Here is a 20131-nt window from a genome sequence, read left to right on the forward strand (position 1 = left end):
CTAAATCAAGAAAATAAATCTCCTCAAAACGCTATACATAAAAAGCTCCATAAAATCAAAATTAAAAATATAAAAAGGCAAAGATCAGAAGAACATAAAACTGGGTTGCATGGCAAGATAAGATTGTGGAAATGAAAATGTTTTCAGTTGGTTTATAAAACTACGGTAAGCACAGAGGATGCTTTCCTAATATACAAAGGCAATAAATTCCATGATATATGTGCAGTTGTGCTAAATGTCCCATTCTTTGCGGCCACTGGACAGATGTCATAAGAGGAAGTTAGCAATGCATCTCCATCAGATCTCCAAGAATGGATAGGAATGTGTAGAGAAAGGCAGTCCTTTAAGTGGGCTTTATAAACCAACATCCCAGATTGTTCTCCCTTGGAGTCTATGCAGGATAAGATAAAAGGAGACATAACTCCTGTTCTTCAGCTGTAGAGTAATAATCATCTTTTCAAGATTGAAGATCTGACATGGTGCCATGATTTCTTGCACTGCAATACAGAATTGATTACTGGGAAGAAATCCCCCTTGGTTTGCGTATTTCCAGATTAAAGCTTGTGTACAGTGATATTTAAGATTAAATCAGCAAGTAGGAGATATGACAGATCTTGCACAGCTTATTATGAGAACTATGAAACACATGATGACAGAAATATATCATCTGCTTAATAGGTATGATACAGAGCCAGAACAAATGAAATGTTACATGATAAAACGAGTTCAAAGTATTGGAGAAGGCATACAGTTAGATATCTGGGGAAGTGTTTTGCAAGAGCCACACAAGTTCTCCTTAAATATGAGAATAAGGGGGAAATGTTCCAAGATATATCACTTCAGACCAGATACAGAAGATTAATTAAAATTATTTACTCGTACGCTGGAAATGCCGAAAAGGGAGAGGTGATTCCCCCTATATGTGATGGGAATAGGATGTGTCAAAAGTACTGGAAGAAAATTTAAAATAAAATTAAGATGATCTTGGGTTACAGAATTCTCTATTCGGTATTTTTTTTAATTGAATTATGTGAAAAGCCCCCTTGTGTTCTGCTGTTTTCTTTTCTGTGTACAATTTTGAAGTATAGTGGGCCCCAAAGGCACGAAGCCTTTAAGGAGAATGTTGTTCTTGATCATTGCTGTGCTCCAACCCCCTTTCAGATGTGGGTCTGGACTCCTTTAGGGGGTTTCCTGGAACTGGGGATCAAAGGCTTCCACCTCCTCTATTAATCTTTCAGGTTATCCTTAAGGCAACTCTCTATTTTGGCTTGCAGTACCTTTTGCTTCTGTGTTGTACCTCTTAGGAGGCCACATGTCTTGGATTGTTCATTTCTCTCTTCCGTCTGTTTGTCTACTCCAAACCTTAGCAGAAGGGAGAGCTCTACCTGCTCAGCCCCCCTGTTTTGTTGCTGTTACACTTAAGGAGGCTCAAGTATTTATGCCTTGTTCTAGGGAGACATAAGAACATAAGAATAGCATGCTGTATCATCAGCCAATGGCATCCAGCATCCTGTTCTCACAGTGGCCATCCAGACGCTTGTGGGAAACATTTTCCCCTCCCATGGTTTCCATTAACTGGTATTCGGAAGCACTGCTGCCTCCAACGTTGGAGACAGAGCATAGCCATCATGGCTAGTAGCCATTTATAGGTTTCTTTTCCCTGAATTTGTCTATCCTCTTTTCCTTGCCTAATCACACAACGTGCTTCTGATACTCTGTACTACTTGCTTTGAAACAACTTCCTCAATGGCAGCTACTTCCGTTTTAACTTCTACTCTTCATTCTCAGAGAATATGTTTTCATGGATTAGTTTCAATTTCCCATATTTTCCTGTTCGTCGTTGCCACATTCTGGAGAAAAGAGTAAAAGCTTCTGAAATATTTTACTTAGGATTTCTAATCACAGTAAACCTGAGCAGCTTTGAAGCATCACTATGCCACTTTCCTGTTTGGGATGCCAGCACTCTTTGTAAATGTTCACATTCCAAGTGGTCCATGCAGTGATTGTAGAAGAGAGGGTGCGTGTGTGTTTATATATCCCTGAACAGCTGGAGAGATCAATGCAGTGTGTTGCGGATCTATATTTCTCTACCCTCTTCAGGATGCTGTTTAACTGGACATAATCTAATACAAGTTTTGCACTACTAAGTCACATTAATGTCAATTAAAGAAAGTCTAAAGAAAGCCACCTTGTGCTAAATTATTCCTGCTGTTTGCTATCACGTGCTATCAGTTACAGTAAACGCTAAATGTCATTTGCAGTTAGTAGAACTCAGATCATTTCTCAGCTTCTTTCTGTGAGCTAAAAATGTGAGGGAAGCCAGCCAAGGACATGTCAGAGGTGATAGAATAGTTCATTTTGAAATCTCGACAGTATTTGGACCATCAAGAGCTATGGAATATGAATAAGAAGTTATTGTAGTACATTGTAGTTTGGCCCAGTCTTGGTATTTTTAGCAGCTGAGAGAGGCACCAATTTTAGCAGTAATACCATGTTTTGAACTGTCTACTCCAAATGGCATGTGGCCATGGGGAAGAAAGACTGTCAGATAGTATCTCCTAGGAAACAGATGACAGATTACCAATAACAGGTGCAGTATTACAGGGCATATGGACATCTTCAAGGGTGTGCATGCACCAACCTGCGTGGAAATTGCAGCTGATTTCAGTTTGGTCTTTAATTGAGTTGGTGCTAATTTTGCATGTTATCTACATGTGTGTATTTCCTCAGCCTTTAAGGTGAACTTTTGGTGTGTTAACCTTTCTCTTTCCCCAGTAATGGTGAATTTTTTTAAAAAAACAAACACTCCTGTTTCAGCCTGATTTTGATGGTGGCTCGTTACTGACAATTTTTTTTTTAATAATGTGTGATCCATTTGCGATATGTTCTCTTGATACTGATAGTTCTGTCCTAACATGTTAAAATACTGATGGGAACAGAGGAGCCGGCTGAACTAGGCTGATGAAATAAAGTATGTGACGTGCCTAGAATAGAATACTCCAAAATAATACATAGTAATAATGCATAATATCCACCATCATTGCCTTTCATATGCCTAGGCAGAGCCTATCATGTCCTTATGATCTCCCTTGCCTAGTTCATAGCTTTTGTTTTCATCTTGCTTGTTTATTGCTTGATTGTGCATTTCCGGTGCTGTGTGAACGTCTTATAAAACATCTCTTGTGAAAGCATATCTTTCATTTTAATAAGTTTGTTCTGAAGCATGATAAACAAATCCTGCCCACACACTTAGACCAGAAACCTAGTGAAGTTCTGATACAGGAGAGGGTAGATCATTCGCAGAAGAATTGGAAAAAGCAGACACACACCCCCCACACACCATTCTGAAGTTACAGTAGCTGGAATATCTTGCCAATAGTTTTCTCATTAATATCTGTCTCACACCCAAATAGTTGCGAAGGAAATAGATGTTGTAGCTAGCCCCAAAGGCATGCAAAATATTATTTACAAAAATGTATCATAACTCCTCTGTTACGAAAGCTGAAGAATTTCGACTCATTCTGTCTCCCTGGAAAACAAAATTATGAATCTAAGATGGGGTCCAAGAACGTTTACATCTTGCCTAGAGTTTAGAGGGAAATAAATGGGTTTTGAAAATGGTGCTTTATGTTTTGCACAGCTTTCTTAACTACTGTGTCAGCACAGTGCCCGGGTATTTTTCTAGCCTACTGAATTCTTCTCATTGATGCCTTGTCCATACTCCTGTGTTTTCCCTTTGCAGTGTGTTGGAAACTCCCCTGCTGAACTTGTATTTCTACTTTAGTCAGTATTGTCTCACCCATCTCCAGCATCTGAAATGGCTCTCTGTCCTTAGCACACAAGAGCCCTGCTAGATTAGACTGAAAAACTTAATTGGTTTGCCATGTTGTTTCTCCTAGTATGATGTGGGAAGCCAGTAAACAGCACTTAAGAGCAATAGTCACCCCCTACTGCTTTCCCTAGAGACACCCCCAAACTAGGTGCCCTCCGGATGTTTTAGACAACAATTCCCATCATCCCTGAGCATTGACCACGCTAGATGGAACTAGGGGAAATTGTAATCCAAAACATTTGGGAGGGCACCAGGTTGCAGAAGGCTGAGATAGCACATAGCCATCTTGACTAGTAGCTGTTGTTTGTCTTTTTCTCCATGAATTTGTCCAGCCCCCTTTTGAAGCTGTCTTGAGTTGTTGACCATTGCTGCATTTTATGGATATAAATTCCATAATTTTAACCACGCAGTGTGTGAAGAAGTACTTGATTTTGTCTGTCCCGAAGCTCCCACCATTCAGATTCACTGGTTAGCCCCAGGTTCTAATATTATGAGAGAGGGAGGAAAACGTACATGTTCTTCACACCATGTGTCATTTTATGACTTTGGATCATGTCCCTGCTTACTTGCATCTTTCCTAAATTAAGAAGCCCCCAAACACTATGTATGACCTTTCCTCACTGCTGAGTTGTTCCAGCTTCCTAATAATTTTGGTTTCCCTTTCCTGCACCTTTTCCAGTTCCATGATTTCCTTTATAAGATGTAGTGACTCACTGGTGAACAGTATTCCAAGTGTGATAGCACCATAGAGCTTTGTATAAAAGCATGACGATGTCGGCAGTTTTATTTTCAGACCCTGTCCTAATGTTTTCCAGCATGGAATTCTCTATTTTCACAGCTGCAGCTCATTGGGTTGATGTGTCCATTTCCATGCTGCTCCTTCAGCTTGGAAGTCTATTTGTCTCCCTGCCCCCACCCCACCCCCAGCCATTTGTTACATAACTTCCAATTTTCCTTTCAAAGACCCCATCTCACTTTCATGGGAGGGGGATGCTTTGTGGTGGCTCCTGTGCCACAAAGCTCATGTCAGAAACTCTGGGCCACAACAAAGGAACCTTCTCCATTGAGTGGAGCCCTCTGTTACTTGATCAGGAATCACAAATCTTGGTTCAACTCAATGGTCAGCCCTTCTCCTTCCTACAAAGCCCTCTGTGTGTGCCACAGGAACTGAGACCGAAGAATGAGTTTTCCATTCTTTAATGCTGAATTTAATTCACTACTACAGAGTGGGAAGCAGCCCCAGAATCAAACCTCTGCTGCAGGGAAACAGTTAACTGGACAGAGCTTTTCAAAGCAACCTCCAGGCTGCACCTGCTTATTCCCTTGTCTTTCAAGACCTCCATGTCTCTCAGGAACATGAGAGGGCATCCCTCACCAGCTTATTTGCTGGAACGTGTGTAGAGGAGGGCACCTAAGATGATTAAGGGTCTGGAATGGTTGAGGTAGTTGGGTATGTTTAGCCTGGAAAGGGGGAAGACTGAGAGGATATATGATAGCCATCTTCAAATATCTCAACGGCTGTCACATGGAAGAGAGAACAAGCTGGTTTTCTGCTGCTCTGAAGGGTAGGACTTGAACAAATGGCTTCAAGTTACAAGAAAGGAGATTCTGAGTAACCATCAGGAATAACCTTCTGACATTAAGAGCTGTTCAACAGTGGAATGGGCTACCTCTGGAGGTTGTGGACTCTGCTTCCTTTGAGGTTTTTAAGCAGAGGTAGGATGGCCATGCAATGACAAACCTAGACAGCATCTTAAAAAGCAAAGACATCACCTTGCCGACAAAGGTCTGTATAGTTAAAGCTATGGTTTTCCCAGTAGTAATGTACGGAAGGGAGAGCTGGACCATAAAGAAGGCTGATCGCCGAAGAATTGATGCTTTTGAATTATGGTGCTGGAGGAGACTCTTGAGAGTCCCATGGACTGCAAGAAGATCAAACCTATCCATTCTCAAAGAAATCAGCCCTGAGTGCTCACTAGAAGGACAGATCCTGAAGCTGAGGCTCCAGTACTTTGGCCACCTCATGGGAAGAGAAGACTCCCTAGAAAAGGCCCTGATGTTGGGAAAGATGGAGGGCACAAGGAGAAGGGGACGACAGAGGATGAGATGGTTGGACAGTGTTCTCGAAGCTACTAACATGAGTTTGGCCAAACTGCGAGAGGCAGTGAAGGATAGGTGTGCCTGGCGTGCTCTGGTCCATGGGGTCACGAAGAGTCGGACACGACTGAACGACTGAACAACAACAACATCAAAGGATGGCCATCTGACATAGATGCTTTAGCTGAGATTCCTGTATTGCAGGGGGTTGGACTAGATGACCCTTGGGGTCCCTTCCAACTCTACGATTCTATGATTATAAATTAGGCCCATTAATTTCAATGGGTCTACTCTGGGAGCCCAGTTGCTGGTTCGAGATAGCAAAATTGCTTTTTGTATTTTAAGGAGATTAACCCTATTAGAGGTCAAAGGAAGTGTCCACACAATATACTAAGTGGGAAGGCTTTCCCATTTATGCACAAAGGTGATAAACAGCTTTAGGGTGTTATAAGAGCATACATCTTAATGTTGCTATTGCCTGTCGGGGAAACACCTTGAATTTAGTTTTAATCTCCCTCTTCCTGTGAACTAAAGACAGTGTTTACTAAAGGTGTTGTTGTCACTGTCATCCTGGGAGGCAGAGCCCTCTTTCCCAAGAGTACAGGGAACATGGTTTAGGGGCAAGGGTAGTTGGAATGCTTCATTACCAACCTTGCTAAATCCCTTCTTAGCCCTTTTGATTTCTTTGCAGATTAAGATGATTGCTTTACTACAAAGGACGTCTCCACAACAGGAACAGAGCATGAGCTCCTTTTCCATTAGCACACAGCAAAAAATTATGAGGTCCAAATATCCCCTCATTAAAAATCATTTGGGAACCTGGAAGCAAAAGCATTTTAGCTTTCATCCAGGTCTACATTATTTATAATTGTTGACTTTTAAGCATCCTGGTTTGGGTGGGGACTTGGATAATATGAACTCTCTTCTTTTTCTTTATTACCTCGTAGTTGACTTCCTGCCTGAAGATGTGATCCTTTAATCCTGAAAGCTTGCATGTCTGTCCTGATCTGCTTTATGTAGTGTGATTAGTTAATGAATTTCACTACTAGAATTATTCCCCCCTCCCTTATGCATCAGCATTGCTAATGATTATTTTTTAAGGTTGTGGCCCTAAGCACAGGAAGTCCATCTGAACTCGGTGATATTCGCTTGCAGGAAAATGTGTGTAGATCTGGACTATTACTTGCAGTTTCTTTTGGAATGTTATAATTGATTACTCATCTATGTAGGAGTGTATTAGCCACCATCAGAAGTTTTTTTTTAGAAGGGGAATATGTGCACAAAGTATCTGACAGCTGTAGATTTCTCCCCAATCCATGTTGATGTGTTGCCCTAAGAAGAGTTTGGATTTGATATCCTGCTTTATCACTACCCGAAGGAGTCTCAAAGCGGCTAACATTCTCCTTTCCTTTCCTCCCCCACAACAAACACTCTGTGAGGTGAGTGGGGCAGAGAGACTTCAAAGAAGTGTGACTAGCCCAAGGTCACCCAGCAGCTGCATGTGGAGGAGCGGAGACACGAACCCGGTTCCCCAGATTTCGTTCTACCACTCTTAACCACTACACCACACTGGCTTCCTAAATCTCTATCCTGCCCCAGAATGTTTCCATATCTGCAGGAAGAAGGTGCAAGACAAATGAGATCTTTCACATACGGTAACTGTGTATGTTGTTCTGCTCTCCCATTTGAGAAGAGTCCTGAGAACAGAATGATTGAAATATCATCTATCTGATACCCGAGCTTCTCAGCAGATGATCCTATTTTCAAGGTCAAAAGATTTATAATGTTCAAAGCAAGCAGAAATACTAAACAGGATCCCCTATTGGGAATTGCAGCACTTTGAGAATAAATCGACAAGCTCTCCTTCTTTCCTTAATTTTTTGTGCAGCTGAAGTCACCAAATCTCAGTTCACAATCAAGCCATCCTAGAGTAAGCAAAATATAATGCAGCTTAGTTACTGATGGGAACATGTCAAAAAGCATGATGGTGGTGCTATAGTTCTTCCACTGGTTCAGCTTATCCCAAGTATTCTTTGTTCTTCAGTGGCACACAGTTTGTTTTTGTCAGCAAGTGTGTATTGGTTGTGCCATCAAAGGAATTGCAGCTTTGCAGAGGTAGCTTGGAGTTTAAAGGGCACAACAGCAAAATCAGCATGTGTATCAAAATAGGTGGTATTTAAAGCTTTGTTTGTGGGAATAGTGGGAAGGTGAAAGGTCAAGACCCAAACTTCATTACCAGTAATCTTGTAGACCCACACTAGCTACTTGTGACAGTGCAGAATAGATAGCAGGATGAAGGAGTGTCTCTTGATCTCCTTATTAGATCAAATATGTGTGTACAAAGACAGCAGCAGCACACTCCTGGTTGGTTTGGAGTCTATGCTAGCTGCTCCTTGTAGGCAGCCCCTGGTTTCATTCTTGGCTGTTTTGGAGTGGGTGAGTTGTTACATGGATGCTTAGCATGTTAATTTGACACTTTGCCATTGAAGGAAATGCCCTCAAAATTTCCCTTCTGGAAAAGGGAGGTAAGCAAGAGGGAGGGGTTGTCGGGGGCCGGATAAAGGAGCCCCTAGGCCACATCCTGCCCGCGGTCCTTAGTCTGGGGCCCCCTGATGTAATCTATCGGTGAAGAGGGAATTTTACATATTTCCTGGCTAATATACCAGCACATACAGGTAGTATTCAACAGGCATTGGGGAATAGTCATATATCAACTGGATTTTGAACATTCTCCAATCACTGTGCATAACTTCCAGCAGGACTTAGGGAATGTATATATCTCAACTGCGTATTGTAAACTCTCTGGCCAGTGTGCATAACCCCCAGTAAGCTTTGGAGAATATGCATATCTCAACTGCATTTTTTTTTTTTGGTCAGTTTGCATAGTCTGTAAGAAGCATGTTCTTGTTTTCTATCTCTGGTTCAAAATTGTGAAATCTGCACCCTCTGGGCTGCTTCTGGCTACAACTTTATCTTATGTAGTCTCCAAGATACCCATGGGCTGGGCATCTGAGCAGCATGAAGAAGTGGTGGGGCTCCATATAAAAATCAACTTTTTCTCATTTTGTGGGCAAATTATGTGCACATTCTGTATGAGGCCTGATGAATGTGCACGGTGGCTGGTTGTTATGCACATTAACTGCTCAATTTACATCACCCCTAACATATGTTATTACATTAATTAGTTTCTAAACCAGCCTTTATCTAATGGTCCCAAGAAAGCTTACAAACTGAAATCTCTATATTAAAACAAGATTCACACTGCAGATTTTTAATAGTATTAAAAATATCATACAAAACACAGTGCAGCTTAGTTCAGACTACATGCTAAGCCAAACCTTGGCTTAGTTCACAGCAGTGCTGCAGTGTAGGAAGAGCAAAGCAGCCACAATCCTCTCTTGGGAAGCCGAACATTCATGCTAAGCCATGGTTTACCTTAGCATTACATGCAAACTGGGCTACTGGCTGGCAAACAATCCACAATACTGTATTGCTAACCTTGATGGTTCAGTCATCACCAAATGTATTGGTAAAGAGGTAATTTTTTGGTTTGCATTGAAAAGTTAATGTTCACACCAGCCACATATCTCAGCAGCGGGAGTTCTGTAGATTGAGTGCTACCACAGAGAAGTCCCTGCCTTGTGTCACTATTGCTCACTAGGCAGGAAAGTAATCAGGGCCTTCTCTGTCGATATTGGTGTAAAGGTTGGCTGATATAGAGGGGGGCTCTTTCAAATATTTGGATCCCAGTTCATTTACAAACTGAATTGCATTTGGTAGACAGAAGGAACCAGTGAAGATGCTGTAAAATAATGTATAAATATAGGTACGGGTGTGTGGGTGTGTCTGTCTGTCTGTCTGTCTGCCCTGCTGGAAGGCAGGCAGATACTGCTGGGAAGCTCAAACTGCATTACTGAAATCCATCATTAATCTGCTCTAGTTCAGAGTTGGTATACCTGGAGAATTTAGATTAAGGCATACTGTCCTACTTCAGCCCGAAGACGCAGCGCTTGCAGAGGCCTTGTGGCGAAGAGTGCAGAGAATACAAGCCACTTACATGCTGCTGCTGTTCTTAAGTAATGTGCAGCCAAACAAGACCGCCCGAAGCTCTCTCGTTGGAGGTGGCCATTAAATCCAATAACTTCTGTTGTTGTCGGTGGATACTGCAGAAACAGCCAAATCCTGTGATGACAGAAACAGCAATTTCCTCCCAGCTGCACTTTTGACAGGGTAGATATCTTAGGAAATATTTTGTACATTGGTGCAGATATCATAGCATTGTTATAAAGGGTGTGTTTCAAATGTGACTTTTTCCTCATAAGAGGGCAATCCTAGGGCAACTTCTCACAAAAGATACCCCCCAGAAATAATCTGCTGCATTTTAGAGGTGCAAGAGGCTTTGGAAAGGTAATAGACCACCTGTTCAACCCCCCAAAAAAATTCTTATGGGGGTGGGGGAATCTGGTAGGAGGCAGGAGAGGGGCCAGCAGCATTAATGGGCACAATCCCACTCTGTTCTCTGTGCTTTCAGACAAATGCCTGAACAGGCCTGCTGCCACCTTCCCTGCAATCCTGGACATTCCTTCAGAAAGGGGAAGAGGATTGCTGTTCTCTGTTGTGCCCCTGTTGCAAGCATGTTTTCTCCCTACAACAGTGTTAATCCCTCAGTGCTGAACGTTCTCCCCCCCCCCCAATAGGGATGAATGGCATCCAGTCAAATGTAGGACATAGTAAAACAGTATTCTCAGGGACACCATTATGGGGGAGGTGAAGCCCATTTCCTCTGGTGACTCCGGCCATTGAGAAGCAGTTCTATTCCTGCATAACTCTTGTTTCTTGGTCACATTGGACTGTGGCAGTTCGGAGAAAGGGGATAGTTAGACAAAAACTCAGATGCTCAGAGGAAGCTTTTTAGAACAAACCTGTATCTGCAGGTTCTATTTATCTGCATACTCATTGGTCAGGAAACCCTATTTCTAATGTCCCAAGCATTGACAGCTACCATGAATGTTTCAGTCCATGTAAATTAGACATAAATATGAAATAAATGAATAAATAAATAAATAGGTCCTAAGTATCAAAGGAGATGAATTTTATTTCAAGAGCTTGTTTACATGATCCAGCAATACCAAGATAGGTAGCTCCCAGTGGTTACCTTCTTAATGTGACTGATCTGTGGTTTTGATTGCACTGATTACCGGTAGTTCTGAAAGTATTGGTTGTTTTCTTTGTCTCTTCACACTGGGTTCCCATTCAGTGTCTTAGGCTGAAGCAGTGGCATCTATCCGCACGATTATGATGGCAATACAGTTTGTATCTGTCATTCTGAGGTTTCCCTTAATAAATCTTAATTCTATTAGATCCCTGGTAATTGTATATCCTTCTTCCTTGTATAAACCTAAATGGGTTGCAACACAGATTATATAAGCAAACCTTAAATGGAGGCCCATATCATGCAAATAATAATAATAATGTTGCTGTACATTGTGCGTAGTTTTGGATTTATTTATTTTTACCCATGGCAAACTGATGAGTCTCGCGTACTGTTCCGAAGTACATTTTCTGCTTTTCAATTTTACAAAAAAAAAAATGCAGCATATTATCGGTAATGAATTCAGTATAACAAGGTGATTTAAATTAAATCAAGCATTTCCTGGTAAATCTCAAGACTTTTATGTGTGCTTGGCTTCTTTCCTTTAGGCAGCTGCCACTGCCACTTCGCAACAGGCAATGCTTGTCACTTGAAAAAACAATAATCTGGGCTTGTGGCCAGGAGATGAGAGAGGCAGTAGTGCAAAGGAGTCAATGTTTCAAAACGACAAAGCCCTGTATTTTGGTAATGCTCTCTGTGGTGTAACTTCCCTCTGAAGAAAGGTTGCCACGTTTGAGACCTTTTAGTTTAGAGAAAAGGCGGTTAAGAGGTGACATGATAGAGGTTTATAAAATGATGCATAGAGAAAGTTGATAGTGAAAGATTATATCCCTTTCTCATAACACTAGAACTTGTGGAAATCCAATAAAGATGAGTATTAGAAGATTCAGAATGGAAAAGAAAGTACTTCTGAATGCCAGTTGCTGGGAACCACAGGAGGTGAGATGGCTCTTGTGCTCAAATCCTGCTTGCTGGTTTCCCACAGGCAACTGTTCAGCCACTGTGAGAACAGGATGCTGGACTAGATGGGCCACTGGCCTGATCCAGCAGGCTCTTCTTATGTTCTTGAAGGAGAAAACAATTTTTTCGTAGCGATGTAAACAACAAGCTGGATACCGTTTTCACAAATGTAAGAGACATTGAGAATCTTGTTCCAGTAATCATTGTTATCATCAAAGTGTCATTGTTCTTATTGTATAGAGGAGAAAGAATTGTCAGGAGGAACCTGTGGAGGAAGTAGGTCAATAACACTTTTCCTCACAGGAATTAGATTTCCTAAGCTTTTACCCAAAGTTATCCTAGAGCTTTCAGAGGAGCAGAAGGAAAGATCTCAGTTCAGCAAAAGCCATTTATTCGACAAGTTTACATCAGAATGCACCCCCAGTTGCATCATTTGACCATTTAATCAAACAAAAATAAATCATAATGAATAGAATAACTTAAAATATTTTAAAATTGACATAAAATTTAAAAATCCATTTCATATATTATTACAAGGTAATAACTGCCGAGATGCCATATTTTCAGCCCGTTTTCAGTGGGAATGGGGGAAAGCTAGGTACAGCAAAGTTGTTGACATCAGGTTGGTAGAGTATGCTGGGTAGGTGTCTTGTTTTGATCTGCAGGAGCCTGCAGTGAGCAACCTGCTCTGAGAAGGTCTGGAACTCTCTACCCTCTACCAGGCTATACCTGCTTTGGGAGAATTAGAGAACAACCAGCTCTCTCCCCTGAATACATGCACTTCTCTTGCATTCTGCGGTATGCTGCCTGGTGCCTCCCTGTGCTGTTGGACTAGCAACAGATTATAGGAGGCACTTGGTTCCTTAGAGAATGTGCCTGTGAGGACCCTGGCTCCAATTCTACAGGCCCGGATGCTCTTGTGTTTGGTTTGGTGAGCTCCTGCTTGCCAGCTTCAAGTTCAGTACCTCACTCCCCCAATTACATGGCTCCTAAGTCCATGTCAGTGTAGCTTCCAGCTCTGTGACCTTGTCCCTGCTGAACTCATGGCAATGACAGTGGCATGGTCAAGTGAGACATGATGGGTGACATGATTGTGAGAAGGCAACTGGAGAAATTGAGTGTCGCGGTTTGGCAGGAATCTACACAAAGGGCTGAATTGCAGAAGTGGAGGTCAGAGTAGGTCACAGAGCAATTCTGGGAAAAGCAGGTTCATCAAGGTAGCAAAGAAAAGACCTTCTTACTTAGTACCACAGAGAACACTGGCAACCTGCTGCTCCCTGCTTTTGGTTGGAGGAATGCAGCTGAAGAACATCTCCCAGTTGTCATCGGTCTTGGTGCTAGTGCTCCTTCCAGGCTTGCAACACAATAACTAAGCACGTACAGCTCCTTGTTTGTGTGGCTTGTAGTTCAGCGGCTATTGCCTTCCCTCTGTCCACTTTACCATGATGCAAAGGCAGCAGACAGATGATGTTGTCACCTCCCTTTGTGAGGGACCAAGGCCCCCTGGCACTGCACGAGTCTGAACCAAGGAATTACTGTATGCAGGTTCCTGTTTTCTTTTCAGGCATTCATTTGTTTTATTTAACCATATTTTTACCCTGCACCCCCAGCACACAAGTGCTCCCTGGTGGGGCTAAGAAAAGGAATAAAAAACCAATACAAATAAAACCAATACAATTACGAGAAGGGAACTGCAGGTAAAAACATGACAAATGGAGACTTCCAAGGGAAAGCAAATAAAACAGGTGCAGTTAAAGGTTTAAAGGTTTAAAAGCCCGAGGAGAGTATGGGAACCAAGCAAAGATCACTAAAAGGACCACAGACAAGAAGGCTTGCAGAGAGCAGGGCTTCCCCTGTGCCTATCACACCCACTATTGTGGTGTGTGCATTTCTTGTGTGGGTGCTGTGTACATGTGTGGTTTGTATGCTCTATGCCAGGAGTGGGAAATTTTTAAAGTCTAATAGCTGCATTCCTTTTTAAATTTTGTATTCTTTTTGTTGTTGTCACGTTTTTACTTGTTGCTAACAAATCAATAAAATTAAAAACATTTTTTTAAAAAAAGAGTGCTGATCAAAAAATGGCTGCCATGGGAAGAATCACATAAAAGATTAGGGAGTACAGTCATTGCTGCTTCCACCACCCCTTCACTACCTCATGGCTGCCATGGGAAGTCAGGTGCATCCAGCTGGTTCTGATTGTGAAGATTATGCACACAAACACCCACCCACCCATGACAGGATGCTGTTGCTGTCTAATAACAACAAGGAGTGTTACCCAGTACTAGGAAAAACATGTAAGATGGTCACACCACACACTGCATTACTCTCAGATAACAAAAACAATATGTTTTACGGCAAGTTAAATAAATATATTACTTCAATAGAGGAATGTGCCTTATTTATGTCAACAATCAATAAGATGTATTCATAGCAAAATAAGCTCAAGCCAAGAACTGAACAGGTGACTTGTGTATGTGTGTGCCTTTCTTTACCTGTGCATTAGCTCTGTGTAGGAAAAGAAGCCTCCCAAGGATTTTGCTTCAGCATTGTGTCTAAACTTTAGGGGTATAAGAATTACAGGAGTGGTATTCAACTCAGTTTTATTTAGAGTCCATTAATTTCAATAACCTACTCTTGAGTAAACCTTACAAGTGGAGAATAAACATGAACAGGAGTATTGGGTGTAGGAGTTGGTGTCATGAGAACTTTTAACTTTGATTTTTTTATATATAAAATGCAACATCTCTGCAACTGCAGAGTGTGTGAGATAATGCATCTTGAAATTTCAGAACACAGAGGGATGGCTGAATAAGACATCTTGCATTTCAAAGGAGTCGGATTTCATGTGCTTTCATATCTTTGCTCCACCCCATGACCAGTTATAAACATTTCCAGATGTTGGTCTAATGTGCGTACATGTTGTAGAACCCTGCTTTTCTCGGCACAGAGTTTGGATTTCTCAGGCCAGATCTTGAGGCATGAGAAGCCAAACAGTCACGTTAGGGGGGAAAAGCTGGTGCTGCTTGGAGTAGTTTCAAGTGTGATCTTTGGGGATAGATACTTAAGATATAAATCTATTGTGAGGGTTGAAGCAAATCTCTGCCCTAATGGAGGGAGTGTTAGTGGATGCTTCAAAATAAAGTTGTTTCAGCTTATAGCAGGGACTGAAGCATAAGAGCGCAGTCAGTGACCCTTGGAATGCATGAGGTTGGTTTAACATTCAGGAAGCATATTCATACAGTCACTGTGTATTTAACAATCCTTGGTTGCTGGAAGGCCCCCAAGTGCTTTTTGCAATAGCCCATTTCTGTGCTGGCTGGAGTAGAGAGAAAGAGAAGCAAACCATCCTTACTTTGTCTGTAGAGCTGAAACATCTACCCTCCATTCAAACTAGGTGTTGCTGCTGTCAGGAAGAAGTCCTCTCTCTGTCCCCATTCTTCCTTGCTAGTGCTTACATTTCAGAGTCTGAGTGTGCTACTGAGAAAGGGTTATTTTGTGCCTTCCCGAGTGGGGAAGAAGAGATTAAAACATTTGCCTTTCCTGCCCATTGTTAAAGAGCTGCTCCACATCCCCACACTAATCTACTTTTGCAGGCAAGCTAGTTGGCCTCTATGCAATAGGCACCTGACTACAGAGAGGTGTCAGCACAATTCAGCCCTTCCAGGATGAGTTAGGGTGGCTGAGAGTCCCCAAGGTGGTCTCTCTGGTTAATATTTTTTATTGTTCTTAAATTTTCTATGCCTGCCCATCCAAAGATCACAGGGTGGTTTTCAATATAAAAACAGAAAAATGCATACCATAGTAACAAACAAAAAGAACACCCCCACACGCAGTTAAAAAGGCCATAGATTGTTTAATTAGCCAAAGGCCTAGGCTAATTCCTTTTTAATTCATTGATTAAATTTGCCCAAGGCCTAGGCTAATTTTTGCCTGGTGCCTAAAGATCTGCAACGAAGGCACCAGGCGAGCCTCCCTAGGGGGAGCATTCTACAAGCAGGGAGCCACCACAGAAAAGGCTGTTCTCGTGTTGCCACCCTCCAGATATATCATGGAGAAGGCACACAAAAAAGGGTCTCTGATGATGGTTGCAGGGTCCAAGTTGGTGCATATGGGGAGAGGCAGTCCTTGAAGTATTGTGGTCCTGAGCTGTTTAAGGCTTTATAGGTCAAAACCAGCACTTTGAATTGGGCCTAGAAACTAATTGATAGCCATAGTATTTGGGTCAGGATTGATATAACAGAGCTAGTAGCTTTAAGGTTTCTCTAGTCCAACAGGGTAGAAATTGCTTTTTCCCAGGCACAGAGCAACTTCGCAGTCAGGTTCCCGTGTTTGTTCTGGGAACAAATATGTGGCTGCGCCCTCTAGCAGTTGTCCAGCCCAGTGAGATATTTGTTCAGTTCCATGTCCATCAGAATTCTAAGTATGATGGTCCAGGAAGGCAAATGTTACCATTATTCCTGTTTCTTTTCCCTTTGCAGCTCTTGTATGATAGCCCAAAAGCACGACAGGAAGTGGATCATCATTGGCGGGCTTCGGGCTGTCCACACATCGTCCACATCCTGGATGTTTATGAGAACATACATCATGGGAAGAGGTGCATCCTGATCATCATGGAATGGTATGGGGATAGAGCTAAATAGTTAGCTATACAAAATACATTCTGGAGATTTACATCAATACAATTGACAAAATTTAGCCACAGATAAACATGTGAGTCAATAGGCTTTTTTTTTCTTTTTTTTTCTTTTTTCTTTTTTCAGCTGAGGGATGCTAGAAAAGTAATCAAATAATAGATCTTATTCTAATTGCCCCTCCTAATTTTTTTGCAGTTTTTGCTGTCACCTAGTTATCTTGGATCTGCCATAAGAAAAGACAGGATAGCAATGGTTGAGTGATCTGGCATTGATAGTACTAGAGAGGTAATAACCTCACTCCTCAAATCTTTATAAAGTGTGCAATCTAGCAGTACATGAGCTACTGATTCAATACTGCCATCTCCACATGGACATAAATGGTTCTCCAGCGGAATGTGGCTTTACAAAGTTTTCTGGAATTTTGAGGGAGGGGGGGGCAAAATCTTTAAAACAACAACACAGAAGGGGAAGGCAATGTGCTGTGCTGTGTATGTGCACCATTCTTCGTTTGTCTTTTCTTTCATTATTCTCTGTGAGTGACTATTGTTCCACACACAGAAGGCTAGTCCAGTCCAAACCATTCACTGCATTGACTTTGATCGGTGACGGCACATGTTCGCGTGAGAGCAGAGTCCATTCTGGCCCTGAAGAAACAATAGCAGCACCTTGTGGCGATCCACTCCCTTTCAGAAGTTTGCATGGAGCTCAACCATGCCTAACGTAATGGGAAGCAGATACAAGAACATTGCTGAAGGAACAGACCAAAGGCCTGTCTGGTTCAGCATCTGGTTTCCTACAGTGGCCAACCAGAAGTTCATGGGAAAACCAACAAGGCAGAATTTGTAGGGCATCGCACTCCCTGCTCTGTGGTTGATGCTGATGTCTGATCTGATTGAACTGCATATTGCCATTCAGTTCATACATTTCCAGGGTGGTTAACCAGGCTTGCAAGAGGAGAGAGGAGAGAAGTTAAGCTTAAAGGAGGCACTAATGCCCTGTTGCCATAGGTCAGAGAAGCAACAAACTTGCCAGAGAAAATAGAAGGTGAGAAGGTTAGCTGTGCTGCAGACAGGAGAGCATAGAATCATAGAATTCTAGATTTGGAAGAGACTCCTAGGATCATCTAGAATCATAGAATTCTAGATTTGGAAGAGACTCCTAGGATCATCTAGTCCAACCCCTTGCAATGCAGGAATATGCAGCTATCCCATATGGAGATTGAACCTTAGTGTACGGGGATCAAACCAACACCCCAGCCACTAGGCCACACTCTGGCTCTTGTTTGTTCGGACCAACTTTCTCCAGACATACTAGGAGGCTGGCAATTCTGCTGTTAACAAAGAACTCCGTTTTGAAGCACACCGACCAACTTCCTGAATAAATAATGTTGATATTCCATTTGTGTTGCCAGGACAGGCTTTTTGGGGTTGTATGTTTGTGAAAGCTCCTGTAATGACATGATGATCCTGTGCAGACATGATCTGAGATGGTGAATAAATGAATGTAGTTGAACTGCTGTTTTGGCAAGCTCTCAAAAACCTGGAGGAGATGCAGAGGGTGGAGTCAGTGCTGGTGTGTTGAAAACCCCCACCCCCCTGCAATATATTGTTCAGAGCCAAATTTGTAAGCTGAACACTGTGTAGGTACATAGGAAACTGTCTGACTAGCCTAGCTCCCCACATCTTAGTTCTAAGGCTTCCATTTCACATCTTGGCCCTACAAATGTTTGGTTAGATCACATTTTTCCTCTTTATCACTATGTGGTTTCTTATGCAGAGTTTTGATAGGGCCAGCTTTGACTCTATCTTTCATTTGTGCTTCCCCTCCTTTTGCTGCCTCTGTTGTTTTTCTCGTACTTTTCAAAATTTTGATGGCATCAGAACAACAGGGATTACTCTTTGCCTTCCTAAAGTACTGTCTGATGTGCTCATTTCCAGTAGGGATAACAAAGAGCAGTGATTCAGCTTTCTCTGAAGAGCCTGCCTCTATATTAAAACCACAGGCTTTAAATCTTTTTTGTGCTTTTTTTGTTTGTTTTCTTCCTGCTCATTCATATGTAGGTTCCATTCTGCACACGGGCTACCTTAAAGCCCATTAATTTCAATAGGATTTCAGCTGTGATCCTGTGTGCTTTAAAGTAGATTAAATCCTATTGAAGTTAGTGTGATTAAAGTAGCCTGTGTGCAAGATTGCAACCTGGTCAAGAAGCAATGTGGTAGAAAATATATATATGCAGTGCTTTTTTTCTGGGGGGACGCATACCCCTAAACATTTTGTGAATCTAAGTTTGGCCTCATTGAGGGACGGTATTTCAATATGAGTAGGAAAATGAGAGTACCCCTAAACATTTTTTTAAAAAACAACAACAACACCGTATATATGAAATAGAACGTAACAAGTGGCTGAACTGAAGTTTACAGAGATATTGCTATGCCTGTATCTGAGGGGTAGGCAAAGGGAAGATTGCTGCCTTCCCTCCCATGTACTTTTGCAGCCTTGCTTTTCAAGTATCTGAATGGTCCTGGAAAGCACCCCAAAGCTCTAAAACTCTGCAAGCAGGACACTTTGAATCCAGTTACAGGTAGGTGTTGGTCTGCCATAGTAAAAAAAAAAATCCTTCCAGTAGCACCTTAGAGACCAACTAAGTTTGTTCTTGGTATGAGCTTTCGTGTGCATGCACACTTCTTCAGATCAGCAACAGCTACAGAACAAGCATCATAGTTTCTTTATATCAGGGCTGTTTTAGGCATTTCAGCAACTGTGAGGCAAAATAGTTACTGAGGCCTTCATCTGTGTCATAAATCTATAGTAACAACATCTTGGCCGCCTTTTAAGGATAATAAAGCTAATATTAGAAATGCACACAGCAGATAGGAAGTGGAAACATAGCAGTATTCATTAAAAAAAGCAAGCTACTGAGATGGGACCCCCTTTGTGCTCACATTATGAATCCTCTGTGTGTTTGCACTTTGTTCACAGCATGGAGGGAGGGGAGCTGTTCAGCAGGATCCAGGAACGAGGCGACCAAGCTTTCACAGAAAAAGGTACAGCATTAAATTGTTTTTTCTTTGTGTGTGTGTGTGCGCGTGTGTAAAGAGCTTGTTGAATCTCAGGTGTGGGGCTAGTGGCTTTTTGTCAGAAAGAAAACCCATATCAGTCTGGATCATATAATTTGGAGGGGAGGTGTACAACTCCCTCCTCTGTCAAGCTGCAATGGCTATGATAGTGTGGAGCCAGGCCATTCACGTGAAAGGGAGGCCCTACTGTGCTTTGCCCATGAACTCTCAGCAGCTTCTTCTTCCCCAGGCACTTTGAGGCACCAGGTGAAGGGGCTTAAAACTTCACCAATTTTTTTTAAAACTTTTTTTTTTTAAGTATCATTGGAAATATAACAGGTAACAGGGGGGAAAATGTTGTCAGTTGACAGTAACAATGAGAATATTCTACTGATCCTGA

The 20131-nt window shown here is 42.0% G+C and overlaps 1 protein-coding gene across 1 annotated transcript in view; it reads left to right on the top strand.

The window, feature by feature from the left end:
- Positions 1-20131, top strand: part of MAPKAPK3 (MAPK activated protein kinase 3) — a 66402-nt gene that overhangs the window by 31953 nt on the left and 14318 nt on the right. Inside the window, exons 3-4 of the mRNA XM_033140624.1 lie at positions 16520-16659; positions 19655-19719. Coding sequence (XP_032996515.1) covers positions 16520-16659; positions 19655-19719 — 205 coding nt within the window. The remainder of the gene's footprint in view (positions 1-16519; positions 16660-19654; positions 19720-20131) is intronic.

Source organism: Lacerta agilis, chromosome 2, assembly GCF_009819535.1.
Source record: "Lacerta agilis isolate rLacAgi1 chromosome 2, rLacAgi1.pri, whole genome shotgun sequence".
Taxonomy (NCBI): Eukaryota; Metazoa; Chordata; class Lepidosauria; order Squamata; family Lacertidae; genus Lacerta; species Lacerta agilis.